Source organism: Thalassophryne amazonica, chromosome 12, assembly GCF_902500255.1.
Source record: "Thalassophryne amazonica chromosome 12, fThaAma1.1, whole genome shotgun sequence".
Lineage (NCBI taxonomy): Eukaryota > Metazoa > Chordata > Actinopteri > Batrachoidiformes > Batrachoididae > Thalassophryne > Thalassophryne amazonica.
The window spans coordinates 88,570,099-88,588,939 of record NC_047114.1 but is presented as its reverse complement, the minus strand read 5'-3'; the positions used below and the strand labels follow the sequence as shown (position 1 = coordinate 88,588,939).

The 18,841-nt window shown below is 43.3% G+C and overlaps 1 protein-coding gene across 2 annotated transcripts in view; it reads right to left on the bottom strand.

The window, feature by feature from the left end:
- Window positions 1–10,770: 10,770 nt before the first annotated feature.
- The window catches only part of pbx1a (pre-B-cell leukemia homeobox 1a), a 162,106-nt gene continuing 154,035 nt past the window's right edge, over window positions 10,771–18,841 (bottom strand). For both annotated transcript variants that reach the window (XM_034182466.1, XM_034182467.1), the window contains one exon: window positions 10,771–11,503. In XM_034182466.1, the coding sequence (XP_034038357.1) occupies window positions 11,411–11,503 (93 nt within the window). In that variant the 3' untranslated portion in view covers window positions 10,771–11,410. The remainder of the gene's footprint in view (window positions 11,504–18,841) is intronic.

Sequence of the window (18,841 nt, the reverse complement as noted above, 5' to 3'; positions counted from 1 at the left end):
ATAAACAAATTTAAATGTGTGAAATACCCAGTGTTCCAATACTTTTTAGTACAGTTGAGAAACACTCCGTGACGTGTATTTTTAAGTGAAATGCATCATTCTGGTGTCACTCAGAGAGCAAAAGTAAGAGGTTATTTAAGTTCTTCAGACAGCAAAATTAAGAGGTTATTTAATCAACAGCTCCCTGCTTGTGTAAAAATCACTGGGCACACATGCATATGGCAACCCGAATTAAAGGAGAAATGCCGCTTTTAACAACCTGGACCTCATTTCTGGCATAAAATACGGTCGTTTACTCACCAATATAACTTTGGTGTCATTATTAGTCCATGGTTCAAATGACGTGTTTAGTTCAAATCAGAGGCAAACATTTTTCTTCTTCTACTAAGGTGGATTAGAACTTTTTGTGGTACACAGCACCAACTACTGGACAGGAGGAAACTAGCAGTCAATATGACTCACTGATTTCAAAATGCAGCTCTTTTCAACCAGACGTGTGGTGCAGTGACATGTCAATCATCTGTGTCCAATCAGATTTCAGGGGAGTCCAGTGCAACCCTGGCCTCCGCTCTAGCTCCACCCATGTCAAGAAATGTTCAACATTTGACATTTCCTGTTTCACTGTGGTCTCAAAATTTGGCACTTCCTGTTTCAGTGTGAACTTGTCACTGAGTTCCCGCGAGATTCCACGGGATCCCTTCTGTCAATCCAGGAAGTGTCGATCTAGGAAGTGTTTGACATTTCCTGTTTCATTGTGGACTCAAAATTGGGCACTTCCTGTTTGGGACTCCCTGTACCATGAGTGAGCTTTGCTCTTATTATTACATCCACCAAGGAAGTATTAAAATCATCAGCGTTTATTTATTTGTCTGTCTGACTGTTAACAGGATTACATCAAAACGACTACACGGATTTTGACTAAATTTTCACCACAGATAGGTATTAGGCCATGGAAGACTTCATTAAATTTAGGAGGTAATCCAGATCTGGATTCTGGATCAAGATTTCACTTTATACAGACTTTGAAAGATTACGTTAAAAGAAAAAAAAGACTGGATTTTCACAAAAATTTTGCCACATATAGATATTGGGCCATGGAAGAGTCCATTAAGTTTTGGAGGTGATCCGGTACACAACTTTCCTGGTCGCAATTTTTGAAATATAGCAGCTCTTTTGTGTCCTTTTCAGTACACAAAAGGATCAAGGTCAAAGGTCAAGGTCACAGGAAGGTCAAACACTAAATTCAACATAGGCCCCTCATTTTCATTGTTTCTGAAACATGTGTTTCTTTGTATGCTATTGTGTCTGTGTGTATGTGTTTGTGTGTGTGCGCACACACTACTGTGTGTTCTATACATATGTGGATATTTTATGCAAAACTAAATTGAAGTATTTTCCATTACATCACATATTTTTCAGGTTGTCAATCAGATCCATATATTTGTAGAGTATATTTGGAAGGGGTATTTAAGGATACTTCATCAGTCAAATGCCTTCATCTGAAACGGATGAAACATCCATGAAATAGTTTAAAGGTTGCTCTATCCTGACTGGGCCTTATCATTTTTATTTAACCAGGATAAAACTCATTGAGATTACGAATCTTTTTCAAGACTGTCCTGGCCAAGAGGCAGGGCAGAGTTACATACACAGTTACATTTACATAGAAAACAGACACTTGAATGAGATAATACAATCAGGTAAAACATCTACAGGTCAGAGCCATCAAGAGTGATTTAAGTGTTAAGTGGCACTAGCTCTTGAGTTCCAAGAGTGGAATGTTGGAATGTTGACTGTCAGGAGTTGGAGGGAAGATTTCCAAGGGTGGAAGCTATACTGTTACACCGGATCTGGATTCCGGATCAAGATTTCACTTTATATAGAGTTTGAAAGATTACGTAAAAAACAACAACAAAAAAACCTACTTCACAGATTTTCACTAAATTTGCACCACAGAAAGATTTTAGGCCATGGAAGACTCTACTGAATTTTGGAGGTGATCCAGATCCGGATTGATGGATGTCAGAAATCTCTGATTGTTCTTGTTCCAACATCAAAACGTGCGCTGCGGGAACTGAAACGCAAAATGCTGAGCACATCCAAATGTGTCATTCAGGGAGATGATGAGCGACTCCACACGGCCGGTCCCGTATTTCAGGATTCACCGTGCCGGCGTTTATAAAACTCTATTAAGATAATGACTTCCATGTTTAAGTGGATTGTGGTTTGTGCACTGAAAAACAAACTCAGTTACAGACATGCTTGACAAACTTATTTTTCTGCAGAAAATAATTCCCTTATTTTCTCAGTGACTTACAATTAATCACTGGATCGTAGTGCCGCCACCAAACTGCAGGAGATGGACACATATTTTGTACTGTGCTTAAATTATGGCCACATCACATGAATCAGTCCCTTATATTTGTTAAAGTACCCTTATTCTTGTTAAAGTATGGATGCATTATGTGTTCCCTGCTTTAGTTTTGTTTTTGTCTTTGTTCCGTCAAATAAATAATTTTCTTAAACTGTCTTCACTGTGTGCATTGTGCAGTTGGATCCATCCTTTGGTCTCATGCCATCTTGTATTAATCAAAATGTGCTTGAATCCTATTTGTTTGATCGTTTTAATGAAAAATGTGACCACGTTCTTTTATTTTTATTAGTGTTGTGTCATCTTGCTCAAATTATAAATAAGTACCTTTTCTGTGTCAGCCTGAACCTGTCAGATCTCAGAGGCTAAGCAGTGCGGGACCTGGTTAGTACTTGGATGGGAGACCTCTTTGGAACGCCAGCGGCTGTGTGCGTTTCTACAGATTACAATGGAGTTGTCTCAGGAAGGGCATCCGGTGTAAAACTTGTGCCAAATAATGCGGATCTGACTGTTTCCACTGTGGCGACCCCGAACATAACGAGAGCAGCCGAATGGACAACAACAACAACTTTTTGGTGTATAGTTTATACAAACTGCGAGCAAGTCATGTCCCTGGCTACATGTCTGTATGATTTGTTATCTTGTTTAAATGTGGTTATGCTTATTTTTATTGTAAATATTAGTAAAATATGGCAATATTTTGCTAATTAGTCAAAGTAAATCCCTTCAAGTTACATGGTGAAATGTGGCAGGGGCGAGATTTGAACCAGGAACCTTCCGCACCGAAACCAAGCACTCTAACCACTTGGCTTAGTTCTATTTATTTATTACATTTTTGCATGGTACTGGTTGTTTGTTATTTATTTTATTGAAGAACTAAAATTTTGTGTTTTGGGTTCAAGCCCCAGCTGGGGACTTGAACCTTCTGCTCACCTACCAGTAAAAGTGAAACCTGATTGTTTCCATTTGAGAGTATAAGGTAGAGAGTGAAGGAAGTAGCCACCCTACCTCACGACCTTGTGGCCCAGGATGTGTACTATTCGAATTGGTACACCTCCAACACTTAGGAATGAGTATGGATCATACCTAACAAATGTATTAATACATGGTCATGATATCCATATTTTACAGATGCCACGGCGGGAGGCATTAATATGTAGCGTATTTTCCGGACTGTCAATTGTGCTTTACTTGTTTGGCCGGTCTTGTGACTTATATTTTGAAGCGGTGTAAATGTGGAAAAAATACTTCATTATAATCTACTACAATAAGATGGCATCACCTACACAAATGACGAGCTGCTCCTGTATACTGAGCTGAATGAGGTACTGTTTAATCCACACTCCACAGCAGAAGGTGTGGTAATACATCATTAAGGTGGATGCCAAGTGCCATAAAATAAGAAGCGCCGAATGACAAGGACGTCCTGTGTGTTAGAGAATGAGCTAAATTAATAAATTATAGTCTCAAACTGAAAGACAATGCTCTTGAACAAAGGGAAGGGATAACCTTTATACTACTCAGCACACCAGTTGTTTGCACTTTGTGGGACAGCCAGAACCACAATGAGGAAAACTAGGCTAAGGTAAGGCTAACTATAATGTTTTAAAATGTATTACCAGTTCACCTTCTTATCGTTAGCATTCTCTTCAACATGTTAAATATTGATTAACTTTCAATCCAGGGAGAAGGAGTAGGTACACAGGGAAGTATATGCATGGAGTAGTGCATGGGAGAAGTATGCAGCTGCAGCTCGAGTCAGCTGCTTTTTGGGTAGTGGTAAGAAGGTCTGTTCTTTGTTCTTTGGATGTTATGGGTAGGGTTGGGAGGGGAGAGAGGGTTCTGTTTTTTACAGCAAGCACACGTGCAGGTCTATCTATTTCTTCTTATCTTCTGTGTGTCGATACATGCATGTGCATATGTGTATGTATATGCATATATATAGTTTTCCTTCCTTTCCTTTACTCACTTAAATGGTAATGGCTAGACAAGTTAATTTGGTGAGCTGGAATGTCAGGGGTCTGAACCATGTAGTTAAGATGAAAAAGGTGCTAACCCATCTCAATTAAAGGCAGAAATTGTGTTTCTGCAGGAAACTCACCTGCAGTCATCTGAGCACTCTAAGTTATTTTTCAAATGGACAGGGCAGTGTTTTCATTCTACCTTCCAGGCTAGGGCAAGGGGGGTGGCCATTCTCATGTCTAGGGATGTACTGTTTGAACCAACTCACATCATAGCTGACAGAGATGGCAGGTTCTTAATTGTCTCTGGGAAACTCTTTGATACCAGTGTTGTCCTAGTTAACATTTATGCTCCAAATGTGGATGATTTTACCTTCTTTGAAAAAACTTTTTCCAAGCTTCCAGAGTTAGACTCACGCTACCTAATCATGGGCGGGGACTGGATGGACCCAGTACTAGATCACTCCTCTTCCAAGCCAGCTATGAGGACTAAGTCAGCCTCGTACATACAATCGTTTTTGTCAGAGGGCGGAATCTCCGATGTTTGGCGCCATCTTCATCCTGATAACCCGTAAGTTGGAGAGGAAATGGCGTCTCACTAACTTACAAGATCTTCACTTAGCCTGGAAAAAGAGTCTGTTGCTCTATAAAAAAGCCCTCCGTAAAGCTAGGACATCTTTCTACTCATCACTAATTGAAGAAAATAAGAACAACCCCAGGTTTCTTTTCAGCACTGTAGCCAGGCTGACAAAGAGTCAGAGCTCTATTGAGCTGAGTATTCCATTAACTTTAACTAGTAATGACTTCATGACTTTCTTTGCTAACAAAATTTTAACTATTAGAGAAAAAATTACTCATAACCATCCCAAAGACGTATCGTTATCTTTGGCTGCTTTCAGTGATGCCGGTATTTGGTTAGACTCTTTCTCTCCGATTGTTCTGTCTGAGTTATTTTCATTAGTTACTTCATCCAAACCATCAACATGTTTATTAGACCCCATTCCTACCAGGCTGCTCAAGGAAGCCCTACCATTATTTAATGCTTCGATCTTAAATATGATCAATCTATCTTTGTTAGTTGGCTATGTACCACAGGCCTTTAAGGTGGCAGTAATTAAACCATTACTTAAAAAGCCATCACTTGACCCAGCTATCTTAGCTAATTATAGGCCAATCTCCAACCTTCCTTTTCTCTCAAAAATTCTTGAAAGGGTAGTTGTAAAACAGCTAACTGATCATATGCAGAGGAATGGTCTATTTGAAGAGTTTCAGTCAGGTTTTAGAATTCATCATAGTACAGAAACAGCATTAGTGAAGGTTACAAATGATCTTCTTATGGCCTCGGACAGTGGACTCATCTCTGTGCTTGTTCTGTTAGACCTCAGTGCTGCTTTTGATACTGTTGACCATAAAATTTTATTACAGAGATTAGAGCATGCCATAGGTATTAAAGGCACTGCGCTGCGGTGGTTTGAATCATATTTGTCTAATAGATTACAATTTGTTCATGTAAATGGGGAATCTTCTTCACAGACTAAGTTAATTATGGAGTTCCACAAGGTTCTGTGCTAGGACCAATTTTATTCACTTTATACGCTTCCCTTAGGCAGTATTATTAGACGGTATTGCTTAAATTTTCATTGTTACGCAGATGATACCCAGCTTTATCTATCCATGAAGCCAGAGGACACACACCAATTAGCTAAACTGCAGGATTGTCTTACAGACATAAAGACATGGATGACCTCTAATTTCCTGCTTTTAAACTCAGATAAAACTGAAGTTATTGTACTTGGCCCCACAAATCTTAGAAACATGGTGTCTAACCAGATCCTTACTGTGGATGGCATTACCCTGACCTCTAGTAATACTGTGAGAAATCTTGGAGTCATTTTTGATCAGGATATGTCATTCAAAGCGCATATTAAACAGCCCCAACCAGTCCCAGCAGAAGACTGCCCCTCCCTGAGCCTGGTTCTGCTGGAGGTTTCTTCCTGTTAAAAGGGAGTTTTTCCTTCCCACTGTAGCCAAGTGCTTGCTCACAGGGGGTCGTTTTTGACCGTTGGGGTTTTACATAATTATTGTATGGCCTTGCCTTACAATATAAAGCGCCTTGGGGCAACTGTTTGTTGTGATTTGGCGCTATATAAAAAAATTGATTGATTGATTGATGATAGGGCATATTCCTTTTTCTCCCCCGTGCACAATACATTTACCAGGATAGATCATTTTTTTGTGGATGACAAAATTGGTCCCCAAGTCAGCTCATGTGACTATCAGAGTATAGTCATCTCCGACCATGCTCCTCTGACAATGTTAATGAATTTCCCCGGAATCCCAAACCCCTCAAGACATTGGCGATTTAATTCTACACTACTCTCAGATGATAGCTTTATCAAGTTTATAGAGGAACAGATCTATTTCTTGAAACTAATAATACTCCTGGCATATCTGCACTCTCAGTCTGGGAAGCCGTATTTGAGAGGCCAAATTATCTCATATACAGCAAACTTGAAAAGAAAATCCCGGAAAGACCAATCAGACCTCCTATCTGAAATCCACAACACTGACAAGGAGTACGCAAAATACCAAACTCCTGAGCTTTATAACAAAAAGACTCAACTTAAAACCAGATGTAACCTCTTGACAACCTAGCAAACACAAAACATTCTCCTGAAAACCAATTGCACACTGTATGAACACGGGGAGAAATCGGGGAAACTACTTGCTAACTTGCTAAGGGGACTCAGAGCCAAACAACACATATCGGCCATCCGCTCTGAAAATGGGGAAATGACTTCCAACCCCAATGAGATCAACACTACGTTTAGAAATTTTTATTCCAGTCTGTATTCCTCTGAATTTGACGGAGATGAGGCTAGTATTAGTACTTTTCTTGACTCACTACCTATTCCCTCTGTTCCCGTAGACCTCATGGAGAAGCTAGAGGCTCCTATATCACAAGCAGAAATAACCCAAGCCATCTCTCGGATGCAGTCTGGGAAGACACCGGGTCCTGACGGTTTTCCCGCTGAATTTTTCAAACAGTTTTCCAAACCCCTCTCATCGCAATTTGCAACGGTCCTACATGAGTCACACCAACATGGCTCACTTCCACCATCAGTGGCTGAGGCTTTCATATCATTTATTGCAATGAAAGGAAAAGACACAACTGACTGTGCCTCCTATCGCCCTATCTCACTCCTTAATATGGATGCCAAAATTTTAGCGAAAGTCCTAGCTCTCAGATTGGAAGAGGCCCTCCCTCATATAATATCCACCGATCAGACCGTCTTTATTAAAAGCCGCCATGCTTTTTTTAATATCAGACGTCTTCTTGACGTGCTATATACGCCCTCTCAAGATAAAATTCCGGAATGCATTGTTTCTATTGATGTGGAGAAAGCATTCGACCGTGTCGAGTGGAAATATTTGTTTTCAGCACTACGCAGATTTGGCTTCGGCCCCATGTTTATAGGCTGGATTAAGATGCTCTATGCCGCACCTAAGGCAACTGTACGGACGAATGGCATAACATCCTAACCGTTCGTACTAAACCGTGGAACACGACAGGGTTGTCCGTTGAGCCCGATCCTATTTGATTTAGCGATAGAGCCACTTGCAGTCGCGCTTAGAAACAGCACTAACATCCCAGGCATCAATAGGGGTAGCTTGGAGCATAAAGTCTCTCTTTACGCTAACGACCTCTTGTTGTATATCTCTGACCCAATTAACTCCCTGACCGCGGCGTTATCTCTGAAGAATTTGGACGTATGTCCGGCTACAAAATTAACATCCACAAGACAAAGCTTTTTCCATTAAATGATGAGGCCCTGGTGGCTGACTGCAGCAGTACCCCCCTTAAAATTGAGAAACGGCAGTTTACTTATTTAGGTTTAGAGATCACCCATAAATTTAAGGACTTATTCCGCAAAAATTTCGTAACTCTCCACAATCAGGTGAGAACGTCTCTACAACAATGGTCACCCCTCTCATTGACACTAGCCGGTCGTATAAATTCCGTAAAAATGAACATACTGCCTAAGTTTACATACCTATTCCAATCTCTACCTATTTTTCTTCCCAAATCCTTTTTTACCTTGTTGGATTCGACTATTTCTTCATACATCTGGCAGAATAAGAAACCCAGAGTAAGCAAAGCAGTCCTCCAACGTTTGAAGATTGACGGCGGCATGGGATTACCAAACATGCGCTCCTACTATTGGGCAGCGAATATTCGCTCTCTCGCCTTTTGGTATAAATACAACCTTCGATCGGATGTCCCAGAATCGCTAACAGTTGAGCTGAACTCAGTTCAAAACATGTCACTCTCTGCATTGCTTGGTGCCCCAACTAACTACCCAATACCCAAACAAATAAAGAATCCAGTAGTGCGCTCCGCATTGAAGGTGTGGACTCAGTTTAGGAGGGCATTCAGTCTTGCCGAAATTTCCATGCTCAGCCCTGTTGCATTCAATCCCCTTTTTGCCCCGTCTCAGTACGATACCTCCTTTACAGACTGGCATAAAAAAGGCATCATCTCACTCTCATATTTATTCAAGGGCAACAGTTTTTCTTCTTTCGACGAACTCTCTGAGAAATTCCACTTGCCCAAAACGCACTTTTTTTGTTATTTACAGGTCAGAGATTTTATGCGACGTACCCTGCCATGCTTCCCCAACAAACCAGGTGCTAATCCAATTGACACATTTCTCTCCTTTAATCCAACCTTGAAGGGCGCACTCTCTAAACTATACCGGAACATTATCGCACTCTCGGATTTGACACTAGACAAGACCAGAAAGGCGTGGGAAAAGGACCTAGGAGGCACGATATCCACCGACCGTTGGGACTTGATCCTAAACTCGATTCATAAATCGTCACTGTGTGCAAGACACTGCCTAATCCAATTCAAAGTGGTCCATAGAGCTCGCAGATCAAAAGCGGAATTAGCTAACATATATACCGATGTTACCTCCACCTGTGTGAAATGTAAATTGGGCAATGCCACACTCTTCCACATGTATTGGTTATGCCCCCATTTACAAACCTTTTGGAGTGAGATTTTTCGTGCTCTTTCAAATATCCTGAAACGTGAACTCCACCCAAATCCTATGATGGCCTTATTTGGCACCTTTGGGCCTGACGACCCCCGTCTGTCTTCGGCGGAGCACCACATGGTCTCCTTCTCTCTCCTGTTGGCCAGGCGGGTCATTTTGCTTAAGTGGAGGGAGGCGACCTCGCCCACACATACTCAATGGCTGAGGGAAATTATGCACTGTCTTGCTCTAGAAAAGATGCGCTTCTCACTGAAAGGCACTGAGGGCAAATTCTATAAGACTTGGGGATCCTTCCTAACTTACTTTCATGATTCGTACACGTTGTAAAATATGTTTGCGGAGTAGGCCCCTGACATCCAAGTAGCTCAATATTTGAAGAACGTCAAGCCTGCTGACTGATGTGTGTGCCTTAGCTGTATTTCTTTGGGGGTGGGGGGTGCAGGTTCAACGTCCTACCTCTATCCTAATAAGATGAAGTGGAGTCGTCATACGTTCCTACATAGGTGTTTGCATAACATTTGGAAGGGTAGAGCACTTAACTGTACTTTCCATACCGGTACCTGCCTAATACTGGGAAGATGTGTTCGGTTGTTGCTATTATTGTTTTTATATTTGTACTATTCAATTCCAAGGTGCATTTGCTGTGTTTTTTTTTCTTTTCTTCTCCATGTGTGTGGGTACATGTATATACATGTATGTATATGTATGTATATATGTGGGTGCGTGTATGTATACATGTGAATACATTCGCGTTGGAAATTTAATAAAAAGATTTTGAAAGAAAAAAAAAATGTATTACCAGTAAAGAAGTTTACTTTTAATAAAGAAAATGTGAACACATTCAGCTCCTTCTTGACATTTTCATCTATTCAGTGGCAATAAGGAGCAGTTTATGCTTGAGTTCTTTGTGCTACATACAATATTAATTAGCCCATTAGCTTCTGCTTGCTGATGAGGTGTTTCTAATATAAATAAATAATATACAGATTAAATTAATTTTGCTTCTTGTTGCATGGAGCAGCTGTAGTTTTCAAAAATAGATGCGACTTATAGACCGATGCAAGTTACATATGGGTTTTTTCTCTTCCTGACACATTTTTGGACAGCTATGACTCATACTCTGGTGTGGCATATAGTACAATAAATACAGTAGTCATGATATGTTTAAATAAAATGTTTGTGATCATGTTCAAAACCTTTGCTTCAGGTTTGATGCCCAACACTTTTAATATTGGGCATCATGAAAAACATGTTAGATTTGTTCCATGTTGGACAGCGAGATCGGGCGTGTTTCTCTCTGAGTTTTGTCTGCTAATATACTATATTGTGGAACAAAGAATATGTGGCACATCTAACAAAAGATGTCGAGCCCTTCTGGTTTGATGACAAGTATTTATTTATTGTTTTACAGATAACATACTTCACAGGGTTACCTTAGAGGTAAAATCTCCTGACAGAGCTCTGTTTTGACTTGTCGGAGACACGGAGGAAGAATGAACATACTTTATCAAGCACACATTGTAAACAACTGAGCAATATTTAAGTCTAAATGGCGTACCATAGAATAAGTGAGAGACAACAAAATGTAAGTAAGAAGATGTGCCTCTTGCTTGCAAAGACAAAAGTTTCATTTTTACAAAACAAATGATGGTCACTGACAGTTTTTTCCTATTTACTTTAATGGCTGAGAGGTAGAATGAAGTATTTTCAGTTAAAACCAATTGTTTGATTTAGTTAATAATATTTTATCAGCATGAGTGAAAACATTACAAGTGATTAAGTAACCCCAGCCCTAGGTATAGAAGGTGAAATCTGTACAAAGGTCTGAATTGATTGCGGAAGGATTTAAATTTTTTTCTTTGTTTGTATCCCAAATGTCCAACATTGTTGTAGAGGATTTATTTCAGATGGGATTTCACAGTACCTCTCCAAACTGTGGGACAGTGAACTCCATTGTTTAATACTGTGAATAACAAGGTCAGTCCATTTCATGTGGGTGGGTGTCGAGATTGACGGATTCAGTTGGAAGTATCCGAATGAACACTTCCGGGTCCTTCTGTGGGTGATGTCACTGATGAAGGAGTCGGTGCATCTTGCCAGCCCCCATTTGTCTGTGGAGACAATGCAGGAAAAAGCAGAATGTAAACAAAGTACAGCAGTCGTGCAGTGGTGAAGGAATCAATGGATACTCTGACTGCAGTATTTTAAAAGCTGAGTGAGTAATCAGAGTGTCTGTGTTAGTGACGCTCCCAGATCAAGATTTACAACCCCAAATTAGAAAAAGTTGGGACAACAAGAAAAATGCAAATAAAGAAAGCCTGCAGTGATTCTTACATTTACTTGACGTCTATTTCATTGTAGACAGTACATCCATCCATCCATCCATCCATCCATCCATCCATCCATCCATCCATTTTCTTCCGCTTTATCCGGAGTCGGGTCGCGGGGGCAGCAGGTCAAGCAAAGCCGCCCACACCTCCCAAACCACACATACCTCCTCCAGCTCCTCCGGGGAAACCCCAAGGTGTTCCCAAGCCAGCTGAGAGACGTAGTCCCTCCAGCGTATCCTGGGCCTTCCCTGGGGCCTCCTTCTGATGGGATGTGCCCGGAACACCTCTCCAGCGAGGCGTCCAGGGGGCATCTGGAAAAGAGACCCGAGCCACCTCAGCTGGCTCCTTTTGACGTGGAGGAGCAGCGGCTCGACTCCGAGCTCCTCCTGAGTGACCGAGCTCCTCACCCTATCTCTAAGGGAGCGCCCAGCCACCCTGCGGAGGAAACTCATCTCGGCCACTTGTACTCGCGGTCTCGTTCTTTCGGTCATGAGCCAAATCTCATGACCATAGGTGAGGATCGGAATGTAGATCGATCGGTAAATTGAGAGCTTTGCCCCCCTACTCAGCTCCTCTTCACCACGACGGTCCGATACAGCAACCGCATCACTGCAGGTGCTGCACCGATCCGTCTGTTGATCTCACACTCCATCCGTCCCTCACTCGTGAACAAGACCCTGAGATACTTAAACTCCACTTGAGGCAAGGACACTCCACCGCCCTGAAGAGAGCAAAGCACCTTTTTCCGGTCAAGAACCGTGGCCTCGGATTTGGAGGTGGTGATTTTCATCCCGGACGCTTCACACTCGGCTGCAAACCGCCCCAGTGCACGCTGAAGGTCCTGATTTGACAAAGCCAACAGAACTACATCGTTCGCAAACAGCAGAGACGAGATTCTGTGGTTCCCAAACCAGACCCCCTCTACACCTTGGCTGCGCCTAGAAATTCTGTCCATAAAGATAATGAACAGAACCGGTGACAAAGGGCAGACCTGGCGGAGGCCAACGTGCACTGGAAACAGGTTTGACTTACTACCGGGAATGCAAACTAAGCTCCTGCTGCGGTCGTACAGGGACCAGATAACCCTTAGCAAAGGACCCCAGACCCCGTACTCCCCGGAGCACCCCCCACAGGGTGCCCCGAGGGACACAGTCGAACGCCTTCTCCAGATCCACAAAGCACATGTGGACTAGTTGGGCGAACTCCCGTGAACCCTCGAGCACCCGATGGAGCGTGTAGAGCTGGTCCAGTGTGCTGCGACCAGGACGAAAACCACACTGCTCCTCCTGAATCCGAGGTTCGACTATCGGTCGAATTCTCCTCTCCAGTACTCTGGAATAGACCTTACCGGGGAGGCTCAGGAGTGTGATCCCCCTGTAGCTGGAACACACCCTCCGGCCCCCCTTCTTAAACAGAGGGACCACCACCCCGGTCTGCCAATCCAGAGGCACTGTCCCTGACCGCCACGTGATGTTTCAGGGGCGTATCAGCCAAGACAGTCCCACAACATCCAGAGACTTAAGGTACTCAGGACAGATTTCATCCACCCCAGGAGCCTTGCCACCGAGGAGCTTTCTAACCACCTCGGTGACTTCGGCCTGGGTAATGGTTGAGTCTGCCTCTGAGTACCCAGTCTCTGCGTCCTCTTCGGAAGACATCATGATGGGATTGAGGAGATCCTCGAAGTATTCCTTCCACCACCCGACAACATCCCCAGTCAGGGTCAGCAGCTCCCCACCCGCACTGTAGACAGTGCTGGTGGAGTGCTGCTTCCACATCCTGAGGCGTCGGACGGTTTGCCAGAATTTCTTTGAGGCCAACCGATAGTCGTCCTCCATGGCCTCCCCGAACTCCTCCCAGAGCCGAGTTTTTGCCTCTGCGACTGCACGGGTTGCGGCACGCTTGGCCTGCCGCTACCTGTCAGCTGCCTTCGGGGTCCCACCTGCCAACAAAGACAAGTAGGGCTCTTTCTTCAGCTTGACGGCATCCGTTACTTTCGGTGTTCACCACTGGGTTCGGGGATTGCCCCCGCGACAGGCACCAGAGACCTTGTGACCATAGCTACGAGCGGCTGCATCGACAATGGAGGTGAAGAACATGGTCCACACGGACTCCATGTCTCCAACCTCCCCCGGGATCTGGGAGAAGCTCTCCCGGAGGTGGGAGTTGAAGACCGCGCTGACAGAGGTTTCCGCCAGTCAATCCCAGCAGACCCTCATGATACGTTTGGGCCTACCAGGTCTGATCAGCTTCCTCACCTCCCAGCGGATCCAACGCACCACCAGATGGTGATCGGTCGACAGCTCAGCCCCTCTCTTCACTCGAGTGTCCGAGACACGTGGCCGAAGGTCAGATGATACGACTACAAAGTCAGTCGATCATCGACCTCTGGCTCAGGGTGTCCTGGTGCCACGTGCACTTATGGACACCCTTGTGCTCAAACATGGTGTTCGTGATGGACAAACTGTGACTAGCACAGAAGTCCAACAACTGAACACCACTTGGGTTCAGATCGGGGAGGCCGTGCTTCCTGATCACCCCCCTCCAGGTCTCACTGTCGCCGCCCACATGGGCATTGAAATCCCCCAGGAGAACAATGGAGTCCCCAGTCGGAGCGCTATCTAGTACCCCTCCCACAGACTCCAAGAAGGTCCGGTACTCTGCACTGCCGCTCGGCCCGTAGGCCGAGATAACAGTGAGAGACCTGTCACCGACCCAAAGGCATAGGGACATGACCCTCTCGTTCACTGGAGTGAACTCCAACACATGGCAACTGAGCTAGGGAGCAATAAGCAATGCGACCCCAGCTCTCCGCCTCTCCCCGGTGGCAACGCCACAAAAGTGGAGCGTCCAGCCCCTCTCCAGGAGTTGGGTACCAGAGCCCAAGCTGTGCGTGGAGGTGAGCCCGACTATCTCTAGTCGGTATCTTTCAACCTCCCGCACAACCTCAGGCTTCTTCCCCCCCAGCGAGGTGACATTCCAAGTCCCTGCAACCAGGGGCTGTGAGTGCAGACCGGGCCGCCGGGCCACCCGACCTCGACCACCACCCAATCCTCTCTGCACCCGACCCCCATGGCCCCCTCTGCAGGTGGTGAACCCACAGGAGGGCGGGCCCATGTCGCTCTTTCGGGCTGAGCCTGGCTGGGCCCCATGGGCTAAGGCCCTGACCAACAGGTGCTCATGCACAAGCCCCAACCCCAGGCCTAGCTCCAGGGTGGTGCCCCGGCTCCGCCATATGTAGACAGTACAAACCCAAGATATTTGGGTGTGAGGTGGGATATAGACAAACAAACACATTTACACCAGAATTTAAAATTTCCAATTCATCTAACCTGCCTGTCTTTTTTTGTTGGTGGGAGCCAAGTGGTCAGCAATGAAACCCAGGTCCAGTAACAATACGATTAGTCTTAACTGGACAATGGTCGACATTAGGTCATAAAGACCTCTAATCTCCCCCCTTTTTGACACACACAATAGCTCGTTAAGCGTTTGCAATGCCCCAAATCAACCTCATGTGCCAATCTGGATTTTTTCACGTATACTGGACCTGTACATTAAACAAGTGCAGTTGAAGTTGAATAATAATGGTTAACCATTATTAACTTGGGTTTACATGTATCTGTGCAGCATTAATGTATCTCTTTGTGATGTCATAAGGCTGCTTCAAGACATGAGGTGATGAAGATAAAATGGAATGGAATGTGATAAAAGATTGTGGATCAGACTCAGATCTTCCTTGAAATGTAATCAGCTCTTCTCTGACACAAAGTATACATCTGCAAAAACAACAACAACAACAACAAAATCAGTCCACAAACAAACAAATAAACAGAAGTGACTACATGACCTTTGCCCTCCTCTGCCATTTTTACGCTCTGAATCTGGGTCAAGATGATCTTTGTGTATGTTGCCTCTCTAGTTTGTGTAACACATTCAAGTCAATGGAATTGGTACTTTCGATCCAGACACATGCACTACAGTACCCTCTAAAGAACAGCAGTGATGTCTGTGAAAGCTGTGACTAATATCAACACGAAACCAGATTTATTTAAGGACGGGTTCGTGTGTCACTTCCATCAGTTTTCCTTTATATGAAGTGAGATAAACAGAAGAGATGAAACGCAGAATATGCAGACATTTCATAGCGCTTAGAGAAATACCCCTGAGATGGTTCATAATAACGGAATAAATTATCACAATAAAAAAAACAGCTCTTCAAAATAGAAGCTTTGACTAGAAGGTTGACTAGAGACCATTAAGGACATTAATTGCAATTTCTGTGCTATTAGTGGAAGCTGGAAAGGCGCTATGGCAGCCTCTCATTTCCAAACCCTGTTATTTCGCGTAAAGACCGTCTGTCATCTTATTCAGAATGGAGCGAGAGAGAAAGAAAGAAAGAAAGAAAGAAAGAAAAAAAATCCAGTCTATGGGAGAGGAAACACCCACCAGCAATTTAAGGGGTGTAATTGCTGTGCAGGGATGAAGAAGGAGAGGTGAAGCAAAAGACTTCAGTCTGTACGTATATCTTCAAGGAAAAATAGCATCTGGCCTGGATACAGTTTTCAAAAACACCCAGATTTCATTCACAGCTTACGCCGAAACTCTATTTTGATCAATTTGCTGAATATTTGCTGATTTAGAGCACTATGTTATCACCATCACTGCACTGTTACCGCCACCGAGGAGGTTGTGATATCACCTGCCTCTGTTCGTCTGCTCGTGAGCAGAATTACTTGAAAATGTTTTCAGAAGATTCTGACAAAACTTCACTAAAGAATCAGGACACACTCAGTTTTAGTAGGAATCAGGGCGTTAACAATTGCTAATTACGTCCGCCAATGGGTTTAAAAAAAATGTATTTTTATGTATATAGGATTATGAGAAAACTAAGGAACTGTTTTTTGCTGAAACTTGGTGTCAGGGTGGGGTGCGGAACAAAGAACAACCCATTAGCTATTTGTGTGGATTCAGATGAAGGAGTTGTTTCCCTTCCCTGACACTGGGGTGAATGTGAGGCATTATTGCAAAGCACTTTGAGTGTCTGATGCAGATGGTAAAGTGCTATATAAATGCAGTACATTTACCATTTTATTTACCATTCCATTAAAATTATATGGCTTCTCAAATTTCACAAAACTGGCAAAATTTATTTCCTACCAAAATCCAATGTCTGTTTACTTTAGAAACATCTTGAAAAACTAGAGCTCATTTTCATGAAGAGAACATATTTATTTGGGGGGATTCCATAGAGAGTATTTTCTTTTCCTTCTTCACCATTGTGCACATGGCCTGCAGGAGCAAGTGCGTCTGCACATTGAGGTTTTGAGATTTCCTGTGACCTGACCCATTTGCTTGATGCGGGTTCCCAGATCGTGCTTCTAACATCTATGAGCTGTCTTGCAAATCACTTCAGAGGTTTTTACAGGTTTCATAAACAATGTTTTTAGATTTAGAAGTCTGTATTTCTCACGTACATTTGCAAAATATATGAGAAACATATTAGATTTATACAGAAATAAGCTGTTTCGGAGTGTTTTCTGCCATCTTGGTTTATTGTGTTTGAGTGAGCAGCCAGCTGATGTCACGCTGCCTTACATTACTCCAATTCGCTGCTGCCGTGTGCTTCCTAGCATCCCTCGCGCAGATCGGGAGAAGCCCCCACATAATCTATGACGTTCTTACCAAATGTAACTCATTTCAACACCACAATTGCTCCTAATCTCCATCATGCCTGTAATGATACAGTTATCCCCTACAACAATCTCAGACATGCCCAGCAGGTGGCAGACAGGTATGTGGTATATTACATAAGCAAAACAAACCTGCTTTGGGTTTATCTGGTGAATCAAAGTTAACCAACATTTAAAGCTACAGTGTGTAGAATTGAGTTGTCTTTATTACCAGCATTCACAACCATCTGTTCATTTGTGTATAATTAAATACCTACAATGAATCAATGTGTTTTCATATTAGAATGAGCTCGTCATATCTGCATCGGTGTGGGCCCCCCCATGGAGAACGCCATACTACACCAACGTCTTGATACAAGTAACCCAAAAGGAACATACGTATACACTCTATCTTTTGAATTTTGCATCAAAAAATTGAAGAAAAAAGGAGCAGAAATCAGTATGCACCCTCTATGCACCCTCTCCTGGTTGCGTTGAGGGTAATACATTAGAGAACCCTCACTGCTGTGGCCACATGTACTATTTAACACGAGTCAAGGCAGCATGAATCTCCATCACCAAAGAAAAATGTGAAGGAAAACAAAACTGTGATCAGCGATGGCATTGTTGGATGGAATGTTCTATGACACTTGTCCTCAGACCACTTGATGACACAGCGTACATAACTGATAAAACTAAGGTCTTCATATCTCCATCTGGGACAACAGGCATCATATTCTGTTCGTTGCTTATCATGCTGACTCAAGATACAGGCAGCACAAAGTTTTGATATAACATGTACCATTCAGATAAACAACGCGAGCATGTCACCTGTATACAATGTCAAATGCAACACTCTCCATCCAATCACATAACTATACTTATCCACGTAATAGGGCAAGGTTCGCCCACCTGGGTGTCGGCTGAGTGCAGGCTTAAAACGTAGGCGGGACGCAATGTCGGGGTTCTTGGTGGCAACGCTGAGTGTGACGCTTGCTCCAAGACCCCAGCGCTGTCGTAGTGACTCTCTGTTCATTTCGTGGAGGCATCTTTTCAATACAACTGATTTTTGAAGTCCCTGTCCTGTCAGTCTCTGAGTCTTCACGTTCGCACACCACATAAAATTACAGAGAGGGGATCCGAAGGCATTAAATCCCCTACAGCATAATGCAATCTGCAACTTGGCCACTAGATGACACTAAATCCTACACACTGCAGCTTTAGCCCATTTTGCAGACATGCAAGATGACAGCACAGATAAAGTGTTAGAAATCTTCAATCCTGATGAATCTGCGGTTTTTCTAACATATAATTCCTGAAGATTTCCTCAAGCTCACCTCATGTAACATCTGCGACTTTATTTGCTTGATTAATCATTTGTGACATTTTGTTTCAGTGTTTGACAGGTAAATTTCCAGACAATGTTACTGTATTCCTCACATTAAAGCTT